The 24,618-nt window shown below is 43.9% G+C and overlaps 1 protein-coding gene across 2 annotated transcripts in view; it reads left to right on the forward strand.

Annotated features, from left to right (window-relative positions):
• Positions 1-24,618, forward strand: part of ARAP2 (ArfGAP with RhoGAP domain, ankyrin repeat and PH domain 2) — a 406,381-nt gene that overhangs the window by 276,203 nt on the left and 105,560 nt on the right. For both annotated transcript variants that reach the window (XM_075568062.1, XM_075568070.1), the window contains exons 23-25: positions 8,349-8,496; positions 10,009-10,077; positions 16,825-16,899. In XM_075568062.1, the coding sequence (XP_075424177.1) occupies positions 8,349-8,496; positions 10,009-10,077; positions 16,825-16,899 (292 nt within the window). The remainder of the gene's footprint in view (positions 1-8,348; positions 8,497-10,008; positions 10,078-16,824; positions 16,900-24,618) is intronic.

Below are 24,618 nucleotides of genomic sequence, written 5' to 3' on the forward strand. Positions count from 1 at the left end.
GAATCATAAGTACAGAGACAGTTGCATTGTCTTTTGCAGAGGTTTGGGCTCAGACCTCCGCTGCCACAGCAGCAGCCGACCGGGTGGGATCACCCCGGAAGGTAGTTCCAGTATTCAACCATCATCTGATCCTTTGTGAAGCTCCTTGGCAGGCCCAGGCACCGGAGTGCTCGGCAGGTAACATCATCCAGTGCACCAACCATATATTCTATACCAAGACATAGTGGCTGCGCAGTCACACATACATATTTCTCACTTGAGGGTGGGGGAACACTGAGTGTGGGTACTGGACACGGGGTGGGATCATCCGGTGAAGGGGGAAGCGTCCTGCGAGATGCAGTAGTTTAGTGTCTCCTCTAGGGAGGGACACCTGTTGGTTATATGCATACTATTGGTTGCGTCAGTAAAGTCATTGGTTATTTTACATGCTGTGTGTGGAGTGATATCTAATATATATATTGTCCTGTGAGGAACCACTCCCCCTCTGGTGGAAGCCATCGCAGGTGGAGGCGCTGCACCAAGCAAGAGGTTCTCAATATTCCTGCGAGCGCCCCAGGCTCTCCGTGGTGGAGGCTCAGGCCCTGCGAGCCAACAGGTTACACAGCATTGGTAGCGTACTGTATTTACTAGGAAACAGGGCTACATTTGGAGGCGCTGCTGAGATCTTAGACCTGGGGTGCCCCACGACTATACACACACAGCCACCTGTCCACAATGACTCCACCCTCGCGTCAGAGCGTGCGAGATTGGGGGCGGCAGATGCAAACGCCTGTCCGCCGAGTGGTGGCCGTGAGTCAAGTTCCTATGGCCTTAAAGAAAACAACCAGGGAAGCGCTATATTAGTTGGGATCAGGCTCAGCAGCCAATTTTATGTATAAACCACATATAAAGCAATAGCATAAAATAGCATGAATGAATACACAAAAATATAATATATAAAATGAGTAACACAAGTCTCTGCCAGTTGGAGATTGTCCAGGTGATGTAAGTGCAAGTTAATGCCCCTGTCTGATGTGACAGACTCGGGCAAGAGTGACCTTTGAGAGGTATAAATCCAGAGTGGTAGCTGGGATGGAAAGCGCTACCAACTGTGCAGGTAATGAAGTGTGTAGAAATGGGAAGGTGCCGTAGGCATCAAATATGGAAAAAGCTCACCCAGACTTCAAACTCTTTGCGCTGGTGGCTCCTTTTGTTTCCTCCTTCACAGCCTCGCTGCAGAAACTCCGCTGCACAGCTCTCCTGGGCTTGCACACCAGGGATGGAACTACTCACAGGGCGCCGGGTTTCCGGGTATGACGTCACGGCCGGACGTGACGCACCAACCCTTCCCGGCTGTGCCTGGAGCTGCCGCAGCACACAGGGGCTGAGAGCCGAATTTCACACACCTCACACAGCTTCAAAGTTCCACAGCCTCCGCAATACACTCTCCAAGGGACTCCACGTTAGACCACCAGGACTGGGGCAATGAGACAGGGATGCACAAGAGCTGCAACCCCTCTAGACTCCTCCTCCTACGCGTTTCAGCACGTGACGTGCTTTCATCAGGGATCCTATGGCCTTACCCTTAGAGACATTACAAACGGCTCTATGACAACTATCAGGATTCTCCAAAGCCCGCCTGGTGGACGTCCTTATAGACCTAGACGCCAAGTGGAACACCTTGCTAGTTGATTGTCGCCGAGATTTGGTGGTACTCGAGCCCTCTGTTCCCCAATATCTACAGCTCCCCAACTCTCCTCCTTTGTCTACCCACTCCGGAACATACCCCCTGAGGGGCTGGGCAACAACTGTCATACTCCCACCTCAGCTCATTATCCGGCAAGTGACGCGGGTAGCTGTCGGTCGGACTTCAGTTACCAGGGGTCCAGTGTATCCGACGAAGCTGGACTGTGTCGGGAGATGCTGCAGAAACTTAATGACAAGGTAGGCCAGCTTGTCGCCCCACCCAGTTTTCCACCATTAGTGGAAGCTCTCACTCTGGCCACCCACTCCAAAAATTACCGGAAATTGAAAGCTTTCTCAGGGACCCTGCCCAACCCGACGGGGGAAGATGGGATAGACCCATGGAAGGAACACACCCGGGGTGTAATGGAGGAATGGTCCTGTACGGACGCAGTAAAATGCCAACGCATCATGGAATCCCTGAGTCCTCCACTCTGGTCGGCATTCATCGAGAGCAACATCCTGACTTGACCTCTCGAATGATGGTCGAATACTTGACGGAGGCTTATGGCGCGGCCAAAGATGATGGAGCCCTGTGGGCCAAATACTACGCCATCAACCAGAAGGACGGGGAAGACTTATCCGCCTACATCCATTGGGTGCAGTTAGCGTTAGGGCCTTTGCTTCACCATAAGTATGTTATAGCCTCTCAAATGGATGAGTATCTCCGTAAGCAATATCTGCGAGGGTCCAGCTCCAACCACCCCATTGCCAAAATGATCTGTGATAACCTCACCCGGGGAAGCCCCCCTACGTTCACAAAGCTGTTACAGCAAGTCAAGGAACACGAGGCTCATCTAATGCTTCATTCTCCGCAGAAAGTCAAAGGGGCCGCCAATCCCAAGAGTAAGGGAGTTAGTGAGAAGAAGGAAGACCCTCTGGATAAACCAGGGCCCGAGCGGTCGAAGTACTCGGGGCGAACCTCGCCCCCTTACAACTTCCGCACCCCGCCCCGGGATCTGTCCTGTTATAAGTGCGGAAAGAAAGGGCATATTTCATATGACTGCCGGATGGGGGAATCTCACGACCGGAGTCCCTCCCCCAAGAAGTTCACGCCTAACGCCATGGTCTGTGGAGTATACGCCGCTAGCGGGGGAGCCGGAGCGACGCCAGCTCTCACCGAACCCCGGGAGACCACTGACCCAGATCCGACCTCCAACCGAGATAGTGAATGTTCCCGTGACTGGAATAATCGGGTGGGACCAGTGGTTCTCATACGCGTGCTAGTGGACGGCATTTACTCCTCCGCCTTGCTGGACACGGGATCACAAGTGACCATCATATATTGGGGGTTCTATGACCAACATCTCCAGAATAAGCCCCTGAAGTCGGCCGAACATATCAAAGTAAGGGGCCTGAGCAATGAAGACTACCCTATAGATGGCATCGTGACGGTGTCTCTAGAGATTCAGCAGCTCAACACCGGGAAGTAACATCCCATGAACGTGGACGCTCTTGTGTGTCCGGAACCCAAGGATCTACCCAAGTACCCGATCATTCTGGGGACCAATGCAGACATTGTGCAAGCAGTTATCCGAGCCTATTTTCAAGAGACGAATGAATTGCCCATGTCCAGTCTTCAACTGCAGCTCGTTCAGGTGGATCCGGACCCCCCAGCCTCGGACCACGGGGACTATGGGCTGTTGTTCTGTGGCAGAGCTGGCCTGACAAAAATTCAACCAGGGGCAATACAGAGAATGCCAGCCTGGTGCGAGTATGCTGAACGAGAAGACACTGAACAGCTCTTTTCACTGGAAAGTACGCCAGAAGAAGACGCTAGAAGAGGATACCGGATAGTACCTGAATTTCGGGATTGGCCGGCTGCCATCCCTCATCGCATCTATGTAATGATCCAGAACCTATCCCCCTTCACCATGGCTATAGATGCGGGACAGAGATTGGGGAGGATCTACCCGGTCAGTCTAGTGGACGAGGCCGTCCAGGTCAAGACCGCCCGAGCTGAATGCCCCTCGGCTGGGATGGACTTCGATTTTGGCTCGTCCGGGCTGCCCGAAGAGTGGAAGGAGCGATTGAGGGTCCAATTAGAAGGCAGGCGGGCCGTCTTCTCTAGTGGAGAAATGGATGTGGGGTGCAGTCGCAGTGCCCAGCACACTATCCGAATGAATGATACGACGCCCTTCCGGGAGCGTTCACGGCGTATCGCCCCTAGGGACGTCGATGATGTACGGGTCGTGCTTCAAGAGATGGAGGAAGCCGGGATCGTCACAGAATCAAGGAGCCCCTACGCCTCACCCATTGTGGTGGTGAGGAAAAAGAATGGGACGGTGAGACTATGTGTGGATTACAGGGCTCTGAACAATATAACCTCCCGCGCATAGAGGAAATCCTGAATGCCCTCAATGGGAGCAAATGGTTCAGTGTGTTGGATCTCAGGTCCGGGTACTACCAGGTACCCATGAGCCCCAAGGATCAAGAGAAGACTGCTTTCATCTGTCCGTTGGGGTTCTATCAATTCACTCGCATGCCACATGGCATTTGTGGAGCGCCAGCCACATTGCAACGGTTAATGGAGAAAACCTTAGGGGACTTAAACCCCCGAGAATGTTTAGTGTCTCTGGACGACATCATCGTCTTCAGCCGAACACTCGAGGAACATGAGACCCGGCTCCTGAAGGTGCTCGACCGTCTAGCCCGAGAGGGGCTCAAGTTATCCTTGGACAAATGCCGATTTTGTAGGACATCTGTGACCTACGTGGGACACTTTGTGTCCGCTGAAGGAATAGCCACCGACCTGGCCAAAATAGAAGCCGTAGTAAGCTGGCCCCGACTCGATAACGTGGTAGAATTGCGCTCTTTCTTGGGGTTCTGCGGATACTATCGTAGATTTGTGGAAGGATATTCTCGTTGGGCCAAGGCCCTCAATAGTCTTCTCAAAATATATCCCGTAGATACGGGGCGGAAGGCTACTCCCGCACGACAGCCCTTCGGGGACAAGTGGACTCCAGAGTGTGAACAGGCTTTCATGGACCTGAAGCAGAGTCTGACCGCGGCCCCGGTGTTAGCCTATGCCGACCCCGAACAACCGTATATCCTACATGTGGACGCTAGTCTCAGTGGACTAGGTGCGGTACTGCATCAGAAACATCCAGAAGGATTATGACCGGTAGCCTACATCAGCCACAGCCTGACGCCCAGCGAGCAAAACTATCCCGTGCATAAACTAGAGCTTCTCGCCCTAAAGTGGGCTATCGTGGACAAGCTCCATGACTACCTCTATGGAATCACTTTCAAGGTGTGCACAGACAATAATCCCCTCACGTATATCATGACTTCAGCTAAACTGGATTCGGCCGGGCATCGATGGTTGGCAGCACTCTTTAACTACAATTTCACCCTGAAATACAAACCGGGCCCCCTGAATGTGGGGGCCGATGAGCTATCTAGACGACCGGGACTGGTCGCAACCCCCGACGACAACCAATGGGAAGAAATCCCCGGACCTGGGATGCGGGCTCTGTGCTGCACCGCAGCCATAGTGAATGATCAAGTAGCCTTCTCCGAATTAAGGATGCGTACAGGGACCCCAGTGGCATGCACATCACCCCTGATAAGATCATAGCCTGGAAAGACATGGTGCGTTATCAAGTTCGTGACCCGATAGCCGGCGCCATCCGCCACGCTATCCAGAAAAACGTCCATATCTACTCAAACACGCCCCTGGTGGTGTGGGGATATTCTGATGTGAGAAGCAGATAAATTTGAAATACGGGACAATTTATTATACCGGGTTGTGGAATATCATAACCATCCAAGTAGGCGGCAGCTGGTTCTACCTAAAATGTTACAATACATGGTGTTACGGTCATTACATGATGAACATGGCCATTTGGACGTCGACTAAACCTTTGCATTGGTGAGAGATCTATTCTTCTGGCCAAAAATGAGGGAGGCCGTGGAGCATCATTGTCGACTGTGTAACTGATGCATTTAGCGCAAAACACTGCCAACCAGGGCCGCCCCAATGGGTCATTTGAAAAGTACGGGTCCCATGGACTTAGTATGCATGGACTTCCTATGTATTGAGCCGGATAGCCGGGGAATCTGCAATGTGCTGGTTATTACAGATCATTACACGAGATATGCGCAAGCCTTTCCGACAAAAGACCAAAAAGCCATCACAGTAGCCAAGGTACTTTGGGAAAAATACTTCATACATTATGGGCTTCCTCACCGACTACATTCTGATCAGGGCAGAGACTTTGAAAGCAAACTTATACAGGAATTATTAAAGATCTTGCACATCACCAAATCCCGTACTACCCCGTACCACCCTGAAGGGGACGCATTGCCTGAACAGTTCAATCGCACTTTACTGGATATGCTGGGCACCTTGACGGGGGTGCAAAAGACTGAGTGGAGTAGACACGTGGAGATGCTAGTACACGCCTACAACTGTACCAGACATGAATCTACCGGATTTTCGCCCTGCTTCCTGATGTTCGGAAGAGAGGCCCGACTGCCAGTAGACATACGGTTGAGGGTCTCCACTGACGGAGTTCATAATGCCACTCACTTCAAATATGTTCAGAGACTACAAGAGAACCTGCAACAGGCCTATCAGCAAGCGGAAAGATCTGTGGAAAAACTGAATGCTGCTAACAAGAGACGCTATGACCACAAGGTCAAACATCGGGACATTCAGCCGGGGGATGCGGTACTTCTTCGCAACTTGGGAGTACCGGGAAAACACAAATTGGCTGACCGGTGGAGAGAAGGAGTCTATAAAGTAGAATCACAGATGCCTGGCCTCCCGGTCTATCGTATCAAGGACTCGGAGGGTCGGGTGAAGGTATGGCATAGAAACCATTTGCTTCCGATCCCGCAAGTACGGGAGGATGAAGCTGAATTACCCGCTACTCCATTGGATGGAGAGATGACCCAGGGTGGGGTTGGGTCAGAGATTGACAATAATATGAATCATGAGGACCCCCAGGAGGGAACCACTCAAAGGGGCTCTCCGAAGCAGTGAGCATCTCCCGGGGGAGCTACGGGTAAAGAGCTCGGCAAGCAAATGCCCAATACGGTGAGTCTTGAAAATTCTACGTTGGACCCGCAGAGTCCATGTTTGAATGGGTCTTGCAGCCTAGTAGGATTCCCATTCAAATGCGGGGACCCCCACTCTGTTAATCCGATGGGCCATTAGTCTGTCTGCAGGAATCTCACCACGTGCTGCTGCAGGAATCTCACCACGTGCTGCTGCAGGAATCTCGCAGCATGCTGCAGGAATCTTGCAGCGTGGGATGGATTTAAGTGCAGAATTCTCAAGGCAAGCAGTCTGCAACCGTCAGTTGCAGCTGTATATGTACATTCTTTCTTGTAATATGACTTAATTCTTGGTGTTATATAGCAGTATTTATCTTAGAAGTTTCTTAGAATGTATAATAATAATAACAACAGGACAAGATTTTTTTAGTCAAATATACTGTATATAGCTTTTACTTTTTTGTATACATACTATGGTGACATAATGAGCCCGATGTGTAAAGAAAAAAGAATTAAAGCTGAAAATGTTACACTTGGGGGTGGGTATTTTAATGTATTTCCTCACTTTTTTGTTTTGAATAGCCATCACTCTACCTGATGGAGGCGGTGACTCTCGAAATGTGTTTTCTCAGCAAAAATAAAAAGATATTTTTTTGTAATTTCCTTGTGAACATATCTAATTTTTTGAGTGCTATCAATGTAAAAACTTTTTCTTACCTAAATTGGGATAGTGAAGGACTCCCATCTTGTTGAAACTGCACTGCATGTTCAAGCAAGACGCTATATTGTGTTTATAAGACACCGTGAACCCCACTTTCACTTTTATTTATTTATATATATATGTGTGTATTTGTAATTGGCAAATGTTACTTTCATTCTATTGCCATGGCCTACAGACATACAATATTATCAATTCTGCCTAAGAGATTGGAAGTCATTTTTAGATGGGTGTTGGTTTCGTATGTGTGGGTAATGGAGTTACATGTCTCAGGTGGGGGTTGAGGCCCTTATTTCAGGATCAGGAAGAGAGTAATGCCATGGTATATGAAGATAAGGCAGTTATATCTTGAAATAATGGGATATTAACTTTAATCAATCAATGGTGGCCGCCATTTTTGCATACAATTAGTCTAAGGAATAAGGGGTTAAAGTCCATTTGTATTTAAGGTAATGTCATATTTTTGCAATGATTTAATAGAGCTTAGTGAATATACTCTAGGCCTATGTGAGAGTTACAGATGTAACCAAGGTTATTGCAAAGCTCATAATGCAGAATATCGCATTGTAATGCAGAATATCACAGATTTTCTCTAGAATTCAATGGCAATGATAACGCAGAAGGTCTCAGAATATCCCAATTAACGCGCCAGTGGGGGTGGAATAACCTTGGCTGCATCTCTATAGTAAAACGTGACTTTTTCAACTGCTGTAGGTTAGCAATTGTAAATACTGTACGATTAGTGGTCATAGGACAGTTTCCTGTGGTACACAGAGTAGGATGGCTCAAAACTTTCTTCTTACTTTATATTTCATTACTTTTTACTGATTTTATATTCCTCGTATATGTAATATTATCTGCAATCATTAAGTTTGATAATCTTTTTTTTTTCTTTTTCTAATAGAGTACAAAAATGTTCCAATATCAATCATCTGGATGCACACATTTTAGCCAGTGCATTTTCTTCGTGCTTATTTCAAACACAAGGACATAATAATGAAGAAGTATGTGTTGTAGAGGATCTAATTATTCATTATGTAAAGATTTTACATGTAAGTACAATTTAGATGTTGTATGTCTATGTGTTGTATGCAAGTGTTAAATGCTGTCTAGTCCATTTTAGTACAATTTTTAAGATAAACATTTATATTAAAATATATATGTAACACTCTCCTTACATTCCCAAAGTATGTGAAACACCCCTTCCCCGGCCATGGGGGTAAATCACTGGTTAGTTAATTGTCAGGAATGCTACTTCTCATAGACATTTGTAAATAAAAACGGAAAATGTATTTAACATACAGTATGTAGACCCGATACATAAAACCCTGTTAAATTGGAGTTAAAGCTGCAGTTCAAGCTGCCGTTTAAAAATAAATAAATATATATATATTTTTTCCATTCAGTTTGTGCATCAATACAATCAACACACTGACAAGTGATTAGCTAAGTTGTCAATTCATCTGTTCACCTGTAATTGATCGCTGAATATTCGGCTCGGGGGTTCTTTACATCACTGTTCGGACTGCAGAAGATGCAAAGTTCTATGTGGAAGATCATGTAACCAGTCACTAGATACAATTGGTGCATTGCTAGAGACAGGCCAGGTCTCAAGAGCCAGAGCCTGTCTCAGAAAAGGGAGGGGATGTGACTTTGTAAATGGTTGCTATAGAAACAAAAATGCTTGTTACAATACATTAGAATACATTAAATACATTAAAAATGTTTTGTTTTTTTAAATGCTACAATTATTTTCTCATAGTACAGAACTGATTTATTAAAAAAAAAACACACATGTAGGATATTGCTTGAACTGCAGCTTTAATATCACAAACGGTAAAAATAAATGTGACAAGCTTTATTACTGCAATTTAGAGTTGATATTCATTAACAATGTGGTAATAATTTTACGGGTGCAATATCCGAGCTGAAATTGCAATGCGGGAATTAACATGACCGTTAATAATGTGTTAATACTGCAACGCAATAATATTTCTATGCTAAGCTTCTGTAATATCTATTACAGAGCCCTATAATAGAAACAACATTAACCCGTTTGATGCCTTTGGTTACTAAGTTATACCACAAAAACAGAAAGGCCAGCGCATCATACAAAATGACACAACATACTGTATAGTGCAATACCTCAGTGCTTATCTGCTCATGAAAAAGGGTAATTTAGTTAAACCCTTTGGCCAAAAGGTTATAAGCCTGCAGCCACTTCACGGCATACCACAGGCACAAAAGGGGTTAATACATTATAAAAACACCACCTATCCCCATTGGCCACCTTAGTTACTAGTAAAGCATTACTACCGGTAAGGTAATGAAGAGATAAACCCCACTGGCCAACACCCCCAGAGGCCTAAGCACACACCCTGGGGGAACTACCACAATAACCTACCTCGCCTATCCCCACATATAGATATATTAATGGGGTTATTCATTAAACAGCAATACTGCATTAATTTACTCCAATGTGAGTGTCCATGCAATAATGCCCTGTTTAGCACTATGACACTGTAGTAAAATACCCCATAAGGAATTTCTCTTATTTTAAACAGGTAAGTGCAGAGCAAGTGCAACAAATGGATAGAGAAAACTGTTTTATTACAAAATGGAAAGACATTCAGGTAAGACACAGACATTTTTGGTTGTGAACTGACATTTTATACAAAAGGTGAAAACATATATAAAAATTCACTGCCTACATTTCTGTTGCAATTCATATTTGATGTGCCACTATTACATTGGTATGTTTTAAATTGGGTTATATTATGGTAATCCAATTCATATACTCCTTTTTATTCACATTGTGTATATTACATGCATGTTATTAATAATAATAATAATAATAATAATAATAATAATAATAATAATAATAATAACTTTACAGACTCACTGATAATGTGCATATTCTCCACAAGTAGCATCAGGGATGATCGGCCTACGAACGCTTTTCGTCCAAAAATAATAATATTTTTTTTTTGTAATATTTTTATTATAAAGTGTCAGGAGAATGTTACAGTGATACATTTGAGAAAAAACGTTTTCCTGAATCAATCATTCTTAATATGTTGTACAGTATGTAGTTTACTGAGAGATATTTTCCTCTTCCTTGTAATGCAGTTTTGCATTCACCAATGGTATGGATCTCATGTCTAGTAAAATTAGTGTCAAGTATATTCAACTACTAAATACTATGATACAGATACAGTAGCAGGTGTTATTACCCATGCTAACGCGTAATAAGGCCAAAAAACTCATGGTAAATATCACGGGCATTAGGGATATAATGCACCCATTATTGTTTTTAATGGTGCCTGCGATAAAACTAGTGTTAATTAATTGCCAGGAGTAATAATGTTCGCTGTGCCTGTACTATATCCAAAATGAATACTTTGCCTGCTTCACTACTGTATGTCCATCCAGCCAGTGTTTCAGAATAATCTCTAGGTCCCATGCATCTCATTCGTCTACTACTCTCAATGGGGGTCATGCGCTAAGCAGTGATAAGTGGGTTTTCTGGGTGCTACATTGGCGGCTAAACGAATTCTCAGGCGGCCTGCACCGCGGGTAATTTAAAACCCTGTGCAGACGCGGCCGTTTTTTTTTTCCTGGCGCCGCAGGCGCTTCCCAATGTTCAGTGCATTAGCGCTGAATGGAGAAACGGGCAGCGCGGCCGCAAGATGCAGCTGGCGCGCGGCCAAGTTCGGCGCCAGCCGAAAAAAGCCCCGAAAAAAGACAGGTATCTGTTAGAATGAAGCTGGCCGCAGCAGAATACACAAAGCAGTGATAAGTGCTTTTAAGTGAGATACATGCCTTTATAGCGTGATACTGCCTGTTGTGAGATTCACAAAGCAGTGATAACACTGCAGTATCGTGCTATAATGGCATTTTTTCCCACTTAAAAGCACTTATCACTGCTTTGTGAATCTCATAGCAGAGAGTATCGCGCTATAAAGGCATTTATCTCACTTAAAAGACTTATCACTGTTTTGTGAATCTCACAGCAGGCAATATCAAGCTTTAATGGCTTTTTATTTCACTTAAAAGCACTTATCACTGCTTAGTGCATGACCCCCAATGTATCTTCAAAATATTTTGCCCTAGCATAACTTCCTCTCTGTTGAGTCTTCTGCATGCTAATCTAGCTTTAAACATACTGTACACTAAAAATGAAGCAGAATTTTTCTTTTGAGTATTTATCAATAGTAACATTTCTCAGTATGTGGCCAAGTAAATTATCTACTTAAGTAAATAAGTTATGTATTTACTTATGTCTACAGGCTGCAAAAGTGAAGCAAGGCCAGTGCAGAAAATAGCACTGTGTTTAATAAAGAAAAGGAATCCCAATTAAAGCAATTGGAGATTTCCCTTTGATAAATCTGGTGCCATTTATTTGCCCTGTATTTGCCCCACTGTTGCAGCCTAATGGTATTGTTCAAAAAGCTCAAAATATTTAACACTATAAAGTCTGGCAATGTGTTTTCATTACAAATCATATTAAAAGACTACTATTATTAGTAGTAGAATTAAGAGGAGGAGGAGAAGGATGTAAGATAACATATTGTACGTTATTATATATAAATATAGGTACTGTATATGTTTTCCAAGCAGGGTCTTTGATCTCAACTCTCAAGGCAGGGGCCTGAGTAATTCTGTAGTTTTCTCCTCCTCAAATCGTCTTTTTCTTAATATAAAGCAAAATATATGTTTTCCTTATCTGATATTAAGCATGGAATTTGTATTCCAAGCCCAGATCATTTATGGTGTGTACGGTTAAAGTAAGAACATCTTTTTTTCACTGTGTATATTTGTAGAGCAGGACTGTCAAACTTGCAGCCCACAAAGTGTCACCATTCAGCCCACATCCACTAATCCTACTGTGGTGAGAGCTGGGACAACTATGGGCACACATGCAATGTGTATATATATTGTTAAACTAAGTAAGCTTTGGTTACCTTGCTCTTGAGAAAGGATCCAGTTAAAATGTTGAGCTTGTCTTTAAATCCACCTTTTTGACTTACTGTGCTTACTGTATATACTGTATATAAGACAAAAAGAGTGCGCACACCCCATAGTGTAAAAATGTACAACCCCTTAATAAAAAAGCAGGGGGAGGGAAACAAGTGCAATCATCAAGTGTGTGATAGTGAAAAGTAAAATCAGTGTGTGATATATTCACCAGCCAGCAATCCTGCAAATGCAGACAAATCAGTCCTCTCTGTCCTCTCATGAACGAATACTGTAAGTAGTTCTGGAGAGACAGTCTAATAAAAGGGTCCGCTATAAACTCAGACCTGAGAGTCCGAAAAGAGAGGAACACTTTTACATCAGGAGTTTGAATCTCGTGGCCCGTTGTCACCAAGAGCAGGACACAGCATCGTTGAGCTCCGATTGCATAATGAGTAGCCCAACGTGTTTCGTCACAAGATAACAACTTCAGGAGTTGTTGTTGCCTGATTATGTCTGTTTTGTATTTCACACACATTTCACTATTTTTTCTGGCACTGTTATGCGCCCTTAAATTAGCACTATTTTATTGTCTTAATATACACCACTACATTGTTTACATATAATTTTGTTTTTACCTTTTTGATGATACTTTTATATATATATATATATATATATATATATATATATATATATATATATATATATATATGGAAAAAAAATCACACTCAGTTGGCACACTGTAAACAAGAGAGAAAATGCTGATGCTTGTCCCATATGCACATGTATACAAATACTGTAGGTTTTACCAGATTGGGGGTTCGGTAAAAACGAGACAGCACACAGTCTTGTAAGTCCAAAAGAACTATATTCAGTTTAACATGGCACCACATCCAACGTTTTGATCATCTAAACGTGACCTACCTCAGGGACGTGCACGCCCCTGAGGAAGGTCACGTTTAGATGATCGAAACGTTGGATGTGGTGCCATGTTAAACTGAATATAGTTCTTTTGGACTTACAAGACTGTGTGCTGTCTCATTTTTCCCGGACCCCCAATCTGGTAAAACCTATTTGTATATATATATATATATATGGAAATGATAAAGTATCATCAAAAAGGTAAAACCTATTTGTATATATATATATATATATATATATATATATATATATATATATATATATATGGAAATGATAAAGTATCATCAAAAAGGTAAAAAAAAAATATATGTAAACAATGTAGTGGTGTACTGTATATTAAGACAATAAAATAGTGCTAATTTACATATATATATATATATATATATATATATATATATATATATATAGCAAAAAGATAAAGAACAATAGGCACTCCGTCGGGTAAATCAATATGGTGGCTGCAAATCCTGTATAGTACAAATAGGCAAAATGATACAGTGTAAGGGCGAATATCAGAGGCAGCACTCCAAAAGGTTGTCAAAAGAATATTGTATTAAGACATAATTTCCAACGTTTCGGTCCTTCGTGCGGGACCTTTCTCATCACCTTGAGAAAGATCCCGCACGAAGGACCGGAAAATTGGAAATTATGTCTTGTTAATATTGTACCCAATTGTACAGTGTGAGTAAAGTCCACAGTGTGGATGTGAGACATGGGATAAATGTATTACTAATAGCCTCTAACCAAACACATTTACCCATGGATATACTTGATACATATAGCTGCAGCGGCCGATATTCTAAAAATTCACCCGGTGCACCGCTCGGAATACCCCTGGAATGGCGCGTGATGTTTTCCAACCGTACCGCCTTAAGACGCGAGTGCGGCGAGTACAGAAAATGGCATTTTAGAGTTCTGGGTTTTAAACATCTTAAATTGACACAGTAGCACAGTACTGTACACATTGCAATTCATTAATTTCATTGCACCCAAAGAAACAGAATCCATGAAATTCAACAAAGCAATTGCGATAAGCGCGGGTGCCTCGGGCGATTGGCCACGTTCATGCTGTGTTGAGTACAGCAGAGCACACGAAATCGGCGCAATGAAGTTTTAGAATAACGGCCACTGAAGCTGTAATCAAAAATAAACAGCTATTCAAACAAATCGATAAGAATAAAGGGGTAAAGTCCAATGCCAGAAGATGATAATAAATCCGGATTGGAGCGAACTGCAGCTTCAGAAGAGATGTTGCCACATCAAAGATACCTAAAAGAAAAAAGAAGCGCAAGCTCCATAGCATATCACTGTATGGTTAAATTTAATAGGACAAAAATTTAAGGAATTCAACTAGTGTCAATTAGAGTCATTGCTGGGTGTGCTGACGTCAGGTACCAGCACCTGGCGCCGGGCTAAGTGGCGCGTCACCCGTCGGGCATGCGCAGCAGAGTACCAAGCTGAGCCGGGGAGCCAGTAGAGTACCAAGACTGCGCATGCGTCTATGCACAGAATCAGTTGGAAAATCTCTCAGGCAACCACAGACGCCAGCCTACAGCCAGCGCATGCGTAGCGCACTGCCGCGCTTACAGGAGCAACACCGAACACCCGGCAGGGCCAAGAGAATTGTATACTATAATAGAAGTGTGGCTATGGTATAACTGACCAGGGCCACAGATAAGCTGGCCAAAAAGTTGTGCATACAAACACTGCTGATCTGCAATAAGGCACAGGGCAGACAAACCCAAACAGAGGGAAGTGAGGGTGTGCAGGGGAAGTGAAAGACCCATGGATAAAAGGTGACAACCACATGTCAAGAAACACAATTATTTTTCCAGTTGCTATATGCTTTTCTGTGGAGGGTTTTTTTGTCACTTTTTTCCCCACACCATAACTTAACTAATGTGTGGTGGATACCTATTCAAACTCCAAATTGCAAAGCCAGTATAACCAGTCTCACACTGATGAGACCCAAAAGGACGAAACAGCTGTCTGTGGGTAGGTTTATTGGCTATGCATCTTAACCCAGGCTGTGCTGAAAAGCTGTGCAATGCAGCAAGCATAAGCTCATAGTGATCCATGTCAAAATGGATTTGAAGCAAAAGGTGGCACTGTGTGCTCATTTTCAAGTCATTTCCCAGAATTCCTTGCTGCATTGGAAGAACTGAATGCTGGGCGATAATGGTGAAAGGCAGGGTTGCATACCTGTCTAAGACATGCAAATAAGCACACAGTAAATATTTCCATTTGCTATATAATGTATATCTCTATAGATATATATAGCCAATATTGCCTTTTTCACCCACCATAACTTAAAATGTGTATGACACACACACACACACACACACGCACACGCGTACGCACGCGCGCGCGCACACGCACGCGCACACGCACACGCACACACAAACACACACACACACACTATAGTTAGTTGTAACAGTACTAAGGATGAATAAAAATAGGTATTTTTTTTCTTGGTATGCGAGGTTACCAAAGCTTAAAAAGAAAAAAAATGGTACAAACCAAAGCTTAATTAAAAAAAACAGGGTACACTTGACATGAATGTCTATGTACTGCAACACATCTGTCTTACAACACATGATGGATAACATTTTTATGGTTTGTCTAATAAATGATGCATTGTCAAAATGTATATCCTAGAACCCATCTTGCATCCATGAGTTTCTTTACCCTTCAACAATGGAAAGACCTGTGAATAAACTCTAAACAAAAAAAATTAAAACTCTCAACAGGAGAGCATTTAATGGGATTTTTTCCTTTGTTTAATTTTGTGCCATTTTGTAACCTTGTTTTGACACTGTTCAGCAGCTGATAGACTTTGATACATAGTCCCCATAGAATGGAATGTCAAATATAAAACTATTATTCATGTTACAATTTGACATGTTCTTAATCTTATTTACTTCAACTACATACTCTTTGAGAAATTAATATTGTACACTTGTTTTATATTTGTAAGTACTGTAGTAACATCTCAAAACTTAGATTTTAGTTGCGCCATACAGTACTTTAAGTATTACAAGACTCATTTTTGGAAGGTGTCTGTTCCTGGGGTCTCATAAGCAGCTGCTATTCAACAGATATTTTGTTCTTCCAAAAATGCCTGTACGTCAGATAGTAATCTCTTCTGAAGATGAGGCTCCAGTTTAAAACAGATGTAGTCCTGAATGATGAGATCCTTTGCGTTTCAAAAGCTCTGTACACTATACACTGTAATTTCATCTATGAAGAATGTTCACAATGGTCGCCTGTAGGAGCAGTATTACAACCAACAACAAATATATATTTTTCTGGGACCAACAAGCTTACTAGAACTGCATCATGGTACAGTATATTGCTATTATGACACTTCTTTCCGCTAATATCTGGCTTAATATATTGGAAAATAATATTCACTTGTTTCAATAATATATCCATATGCATAACCATGTAAGAGATTATATAAAGATGTTTGTTTCAATTTACTAACACAATATTTATTTCAGATTTCCCAGTCTGGGGATTTGTTACTTGAAGTTTATTTGGAAAGAAAAGTGCCTGACATGTGTGTAATTATTAGGGTAAGAATTTGAAAATAGTATATTTTATTATTATTCTTTAAAAAACCCAATTCAAAATAGCAAACCAGACATTCATGAATAAACAATTCTAATACTTGTTTTGATCAAGCACTTTTTCTGTATTGTAATGTATAACTTATAACAAATACACATGCATATTTCTTCATTTTTCTTAAAGCTGCAGTTCAGTTTTTTTTTTAGTTTTTTTTTATTTATTTATTTTTTTACTTCAATAGTTTCATGTGGGCAATCTCTAATTACCTAAAGAACTGCATAGCTGCCGGTCAATTCGTTCTCCGTCTATTGATCTGCAAAGTTTGGCGACATCTTTAAATATGGGGAATGTAAATCGTTGCTATAGGAACAAGCATGCTTGTTAAAATAGAATACAAGAAAATTGGTCTTTCAAAGTTGTTTTTTTTAAAACAGAAAATGCTAAAAGTATTTTTTCTTACTACAGAACTGATTTATTAAAAAAAACACACATGCAGGATATTGTCTGAACTGCAGCTTTAACATCCTTGTATTTTCTAAATACATACTGTAATATAGTAAATCATGTCTTTATAAGGACAGTGACGGTGAAATGTAAAAATTAAAACACTCAATAATTACATTTTTCTGAAATATTTTTGAGATATAGTAATGCCATCCAATCCAATACATTTTTATTCACATTACAACAACACTTATAAAATTATTACTCAAAATAAATTAAATACTGTAAGGTGTAAAAGGAAAAGCTTGCTTTCATTTCATTATTACTCTTTTAGAGTACTAATGAATGTTTCACTATTGAATCCTAATACAGTAGCTTGAATTTATATCTGATTAGTCTCAAAATGTCCATGGGTGCATATAGTATGAGTTGAAAAAAGGTAATACATTAAAAAATCTATAGTTAAGTACTGTTGAGTCCTGAGATCCCACTTCCCCTTGAGAAAGCGCCTAAGCGAAACGTCCATTGGGGGCTGCTGCTAATTACCCCATGGGCATTCACGTGGAGCATTACATGGACTCCATTATAGATTGAGCTTACTGTTTTCATATGTACACTGCATTGGGAGCATATGTAGGAGCTTCTTTGAGAGACCATTCACAAACGCAAGTATTATACTTTGTTATTGCTAGTGTATGGGTCTCTTATCGCCTCACCATTCATGCAGGAGTATCACACTAGCACTCCAGTGTTTTGTTGTGTGTTTAGTATTTATTGCTACTAAGCATAAACATTTGCCCTACATACCCACCCACAATATAATAGTTGGTGGGCTTGTTGTGTATATCTAGCACGCATTGTGCATCCCATTGCAGCGACCCTATGAATATATGCATTTATCTTAACATACTTATCTGATTGGTCATTAATATAGATATCAATTGTAGAGTGGTCGTGGGAGGGTGGAGTTTACTTGGGAACTCTCTTCCTCCTAGTAGGCTCACAATCCTATTTTTATCAGGCATCTCTGCCTTAGTCATTCCCCCATTTTTAGGGTTGTCTATCCAAGCTTCATTCATTGTAGCTTGGCCCTTTGGGGTATTTATAACACCCTGTGTTTTATATATTTTGGTACTATTAAAGTGGTTCAATTATTATCATCATATCACCCATTTCATTTGGATATCCAAGCTCTCATCTGTATTAATTCACATACATCTCATGTGTCTGAGTGCTGTTTTATAGGGTTTCTCACTGATTCAACCGCCCCTCTGGGACGTGTTCTGTCAGTATTTTTTGCATTACTCTCTATTCCCTACTGCACCTCTCACATTTTAATTAGTTATTATTAGGAGTGCTGGTGTTTTGCTTATTGTGTTGTGTCTGAGTCCTGAGATCCTTTGATTTGGGAATATGCTGGGAAAATAATTTGAATCACGAAGACACACGCAAGACCTTTTGATCAACTTGTGTCTCCCTGGTGCTACATCATCCACAACAACACATTATGAGAGTCACTATCTCTATATGCTGGAGTTGTGCAGCTAGTATGCTTTCCAGCATACAGCCAGTTAAGTTCTTCCTGGAGAGGCTAGATACAGGTGGAGCTAATTAATCCGACCTGAATGAACAGGGGGTTAAAGGCAGGAAGGAATCTGCCATAAGGAGATATTGTTTTTCCCCAGAGAGAGGGGAATAGAGACTTTTTCCAAACCAGGAAGGACCATGGTTGCTCTGGTTCACCAGGTCTGCAGGACACAGGGTCTGCTCGGACCAGCTGGGACACACCCCCAGGCTGGAGATTGCCACAAGGGCCACCAGGCTGCTGGATGGAGCAGATATACTAAAAACCAGCCTTCCAATCCTGCTGAGGGAACTACCTGGAGACCCTGGGAGTGATTCCCCAACAACTGTCAGATAAGGACTATATATTTTAATTACAGACATGTGCATAGTTTTGTATGTTTTGAGGCTGGTAACTGGCTTAGCTGGGCAGCCAGGCTTATAGGACCTGATGTGTAGTCAGTCTCCCAAGGGGGTGTAGGGTTTTATTTTATGGTTTGGTTTTCTTAAAGGGACAGTGTGCCTTATGTCTTGTTGTTGTAAGAATAAGCTATTGTAGTTACAGCTTAAACCACTGTCTAAGAGTCTTACTGACCCTGCCGCAAGGTAATCCTGCCACAGGTAGTTTTAGAAGTGGGATGCAATGCCACTGGGGGTCAGTAGATGAAGATGTGTTAAGTCCATGAACCCAGACAGAAAACCAAAAACAAACATTTTTGCTGACGAGTGAAATTGCAGCTAGCAAGTGCTGAGTGTAAAGGCTGCCCCGTTGGGTGTGAAAGGATCACTGTGCTGTGTAAAGCAAACACAATAAGCAAAGTGCTGAGTGTCAAGTTTGCCCTATTATGTGTGAAAGAAAGTGAAAATGGATTTGGGCAAAGATGAAGAAGAACCAAGAAGGTTCAAACATTGTAAAGCTGTTACGATTGTGCTCGCCACAAACCGAGACCAGACCGCGGGGCTGAGGTGAGGTTATATAATCACCGACCTTAGTCCGCGCAGACTTATCCGGAGTGCGAAATCCATAGTCATACATAGCAGGGTCAGGATTGGAGAAGGCAGCATCGTCGTTATTCAAGCAGGAGTTCGGCAACGGGCAGACAGGAGCTCCCCGCTTCAGCGTAGGAGTGTGAGCACAGGAGTGACCTCTGCGTGCGGGGCGGCTTCGGCCCATGACACCTGTGTCTGTAGGGGAAGACAGCAGGCTGGCCGAGGAACACCGCAGGGCAGCGCCGGGGAAAACCAGCGCTTCAGCACAGGGGTCCAGAACAGGCCTCTGTGTGGAAAGTAGAGGCAGGCCTCAGGAAACACAAGGTAACCTCTGCTAGGGGAGAATGCAGCAGGTACCAGGAACCAGTGCTGGCAAACCAATGCTTCAGCACAGGAGTCCGGGACAGGTCTCTGCGTAGAGTGAAGCAGCAGACCTCAGGATACTCAGGAACTAATAATGAAAACTAGAAAAGTTAGTAACACAAATGAAGCAAGCCAGGGGGCTTAAAGCGGAGACACTGTAACATCCAGAGAAGGATTATGCTCAGCACTGAATCAGTGCTAAGGCCTGGTATATAAAGGGCAGTGAGCCAATCACAGAAGGGAGGTGTTTGTTAATTCCTCCAATGACGGAGCACAGGGCTGATGCTGCAGTGAAAGGCAGCACATGTGCCATTGATTGCCAGAGGGAGTAATTAGAAACTGCACAGTTCTGCAATGCTATAACCAAAAGCAGAACCGGATTCCTTACAAAAGCAAATATAATTTGCGAGTGTTGTATAAATTCTGACCCGTCGGGTGTGAAAAGGAAAAGAAAAAAAAACACCCGAGTTTTTAAAATGGCTGATATGAAATATTTGTATTGCAATGCATGTAACAATATGAAACAGTGTCCCTTAAGGCCATATGATTATGATGATGAGGATGATGATGAAGACTCATATGTGGCCCCAGGAAGAGAGCTGAACCCGCAGATGAAAGCTGATATGGTGACATGTGTCCAGCGCAAAGGACCACATAACCCTGGATTCAGTGATGATTAATTTTGAGCTGTACTGTCTAGAATCAAGCCAGGGCACTATCGGAGTGATTTTAGTATGCTGGGCCTGTCATGAACCAGGATGCAGGGAAGAATTGTATTCCCAAGTTCTCAAATATAAACAGTGGCAACAGGAGCAGTACGAGGAATGTTGTCTCCCACAGCTGCAACTACAAGCAATGCGTTGTGGACACAAGGAAAATGCGGAAGACCTTTAAAGAAAGTGTACTTTCCATACCACTGATGCCTTCCGAATGTCTAAGATACAAGAAATGTAGAATGGGGACAATCCCCCCCGGGGTGCTACTAAAATTCCTAGGATAATGTAATCAACCATGAGACAAGTCAAAAAATGGATAGAGCGGACCATATATACTCCTGTAAAGACTGTACCGTGGCACTATATGATGTGGTGTAGATAAGCAGGTAATGATGTTGACTCCATTTGGGGAGGAGGGGGGAACAGGGGAATGAGATATCTGCCCAATGTAGAAAAGCAACCCCTAAGTATGCACTGCAATCCCTTACCCTCCTCCTATGTAATCCTCCTGTTCTGAAAACACTGCATAAAATCCTGTACACCCACTGGCCACTTATAACAGTATAGATACTTGATAGGTAGGTAGAATACTCACTACTATGATACTGTCCATCTCATAAGGCGTGCTTTGCTCCCAAGGTACACAGCAACAATAGGAGAGAACTGGAACGGGCACTGCAAGGAATCCGGACTGGAGGCAGGGTTAAAATAAAGGCGAATTTATTTCAGGCATGATGCCTCAAGACATATAACAAACAGCAGGCTCCTCTGACGCGTTTCTTGCCGACAGGCGCTCTTTGATAAAGTGCCTGTCGGCAAGAAACTTGTCAGAGGAGCCTGCTGTTTGTTATGTGTCTTGAGGCATAATGCCTGAAATAAATTCGCCTTTATTTTAACCCTGCCTCTAGTTCGGATTCCTTGCAGTGCTCATTCCAGTTTTCTCCTATTGTTGTAAGGTACAAGAAAAGATAAGAATTCCTCAACTTATAGAGGAAGTTGCAGAGACGTTTTGGAGGTGATCCTGGGACATCAGGAAAGCATGCGTTTGAAAGGAGTCGAGATGTACGACAGCCCGGATTGACTGGCAGATTCAGCGGGGAATTGGAGGATTCCTTGAGCCACACTGAAAAGGTGCTGCAATGTACCACGCAGGACTGTTATCTTCTCTGCGAACAATTGTATATAGAGCAAGAAGCCAAGGCTGAGCTACAGAGGGACCTGTCAGTGGCGGTCGCTATCTGTATTTCTATGTCAGGAATCGGCGTTCTCTGCGCTCCCCACACAGATCATTCTCTCCCCTCAGGGAGTCAATGGACACACAACACAATCCTGCCTTACCGGCCTCCGCGGCTTCCCGCCCCTGCTGCCGTCGCGGGATCACTCCCCTCGGCAATTCCTCTGCTCAGCGCCGGGCGTGCCCACGCCCTCCCACACGCACACCTGCACCACCCTATGGCGCGGTCCATGCGCGTACACGCATTACCGAGCGCACTCATTCTGCACACTCTTCATCCTGTCCCCCGGACCTCAGGCTCCACCCCCGTACACCGCACGGGCATTCTCAGGTTACCAACAAGACTCACCTGGCTTGTTATGCCTGCACCAATCTGCAGTGTCTCCCTGTAGCTCTTCCTTTCCCGCCTCCATTCCTGACTGGACCTCCCTGCCTTATCTAGCTCCTCTCTGCTCTCAATCTTTGCTCGACATAGTCTCTGCATGGAAGTACTTCAGGATTCTTTTAGTGTTTTCACAGGTTCTGACATGGCTCGTACGACTACCCGCTCTGGCTCTCGATCTCGGCACTGCTTGGACAACGCTCACTCTGGTAACCCCTTGAACACGGCTTGGACTTCAACCTATCTCCGCTCTCCACTCCCTGACCTCAGCAAGGCATTCTTCACTCTATCTCTACAACCGGTACCGACAAGTATTGTCTACATTACTACACCTGGCCTGGCAACACTTTATACCACACTTCGGACACGCTCCCTTTGCTGCGGGTGCGTGTATTACCACTTCCCCCTTCAACTCAAGGGACGGGTCTGGTCTGCGGGCAGCACCGGCGTAACATTATGTCGAGCCCACAAGACGCAGTCCAGACCGAACATAAACAGTTTCTCTCCAATCTGCTTCAGCAAAACCTGGCCATGGTGGATCAAATTGTGGCACTTACACGCCAGGTCGCAGGACTCTCAGCCCGAGTACCGACCGCGACCCCGCCAGTTGTAAGCCCCCACTCCGCAAGCGCAGTCAGCAGCTCCGATGTAAAGATTCCACCCCGCAAGCCTTATGCAGGTGAACCGCAAGAATGTAGGGGTTTCCTAAACCAGTGTGAGGTGCAGTTTGAAATGGCTCCCCATCTCTACAATACTGGTCACAAGAAGGTAGCCTACATTTATAACCTCCTCAGTGGCAGCGCCCTGGCTTGGGCTTCCCCGGTTTGGGAGCGACATTCTGACCTTACCCAAGATTACCCGGCATTTAAAGCCGAGTTCCAACAAGTTTTCGATTCCCCCACTCGTCGGGATAGGGCATCTGTTTCTCTTCTCCAGATCACTCAGGGACGGCGAATGGTGACACAGTATGCTGTGGAATTCCGGACTCTAGCAGCCGAGACTAACTGGGGACAAGAGGCTCTAGTCTCCGTATTCTGGCAAGGTCTGGCAGATCCCATCAAAGATGAACTCTTTCGCCAACCCAGGCCGGATCAATTGAAGGTATTCATTGATTTGGCCGTCCGAGTGTATCAACGTATCCAGGTACGCTGCTCAGAGCATGAGCGCACTCGCTTCCATAACTTTCAAGTTCCTTTCTCCAGTACTCCCAGCAGCACTCCTGCGCTCCTAAGTGCTACCACACCTCTTCGTCCTGCACTGGAATTGCCAGAGCCAATGCAATTGGGGGTACAACGCATTCGCACACAGATACGGCAGTTCCGCCATGCCGGGGGATTGTGTTTCTACTACGGATCCATGGAGCATCTGGTTCGGGAGTGCCCACTGCGTCTGGGAAACGGGAATAACCAGTGAGTACAGAGGGGCTCTCTCTGGGTGTAATGTCTCCACGTCCCCTCCATAAAGGTGAACTCCTTAAGAAACTTACATTTCCAGTCTCCCTTTCAGGCGATAAGTTCCAGACTTCTACCGCCGCTTTCATTGACTCAGGAGCTGGAGGAAACTTCGTGGACCTTGAATTCACCAGGTTAAATCGTATACCGCTCGTGAGGAAGAAAGATCCTATCGCACTCATCGGTATCGATGGACGTCTCCTTACCCCGGCACACATCTCCTTAGAGACGGTCCCCTTGCTTCTGTCCACACATCTGCACAAGGAGATCTTAGTTCTCGATGGCATTCACGCTCCTGGGATATCCATCACCCTTGGTCTTCCTTGGTTACAGCTTAACAATCCTCTCATTGACTGGACTTCTTCTGTTCCCATCTCCTGGAGGCCGAGGTGAGGCGAAACTTATCAACTGCTGGCAAATACCTCTGTTCCTGAGGTTATTCTACCTTCTGTTTACCACCAATTTTGGGACGTTTTCAATAAGGTATAGTCAGACCTTTTGCCGCCACACAGGACTTACGATTGTCCGATCGATTTGGTTCCAGGTTAGTCCCTATCCAAGTCCAAGACCTACCCCTTGTC

Source organism: Ascaphus truei, chromosome 1, assembly GCF_040206685.1.
Source record: "Ascaphus truei isolate aAscTru1 chromosome 1, aAscTru1.hap1, whole genome shotgun sequence".
Classification (NCBI taxonomy): Eukaryota; Metazoa; Chordata; class Amphibia; order Anura; family Ascaphidae; genus Ascaphus; species Ascaphus truei.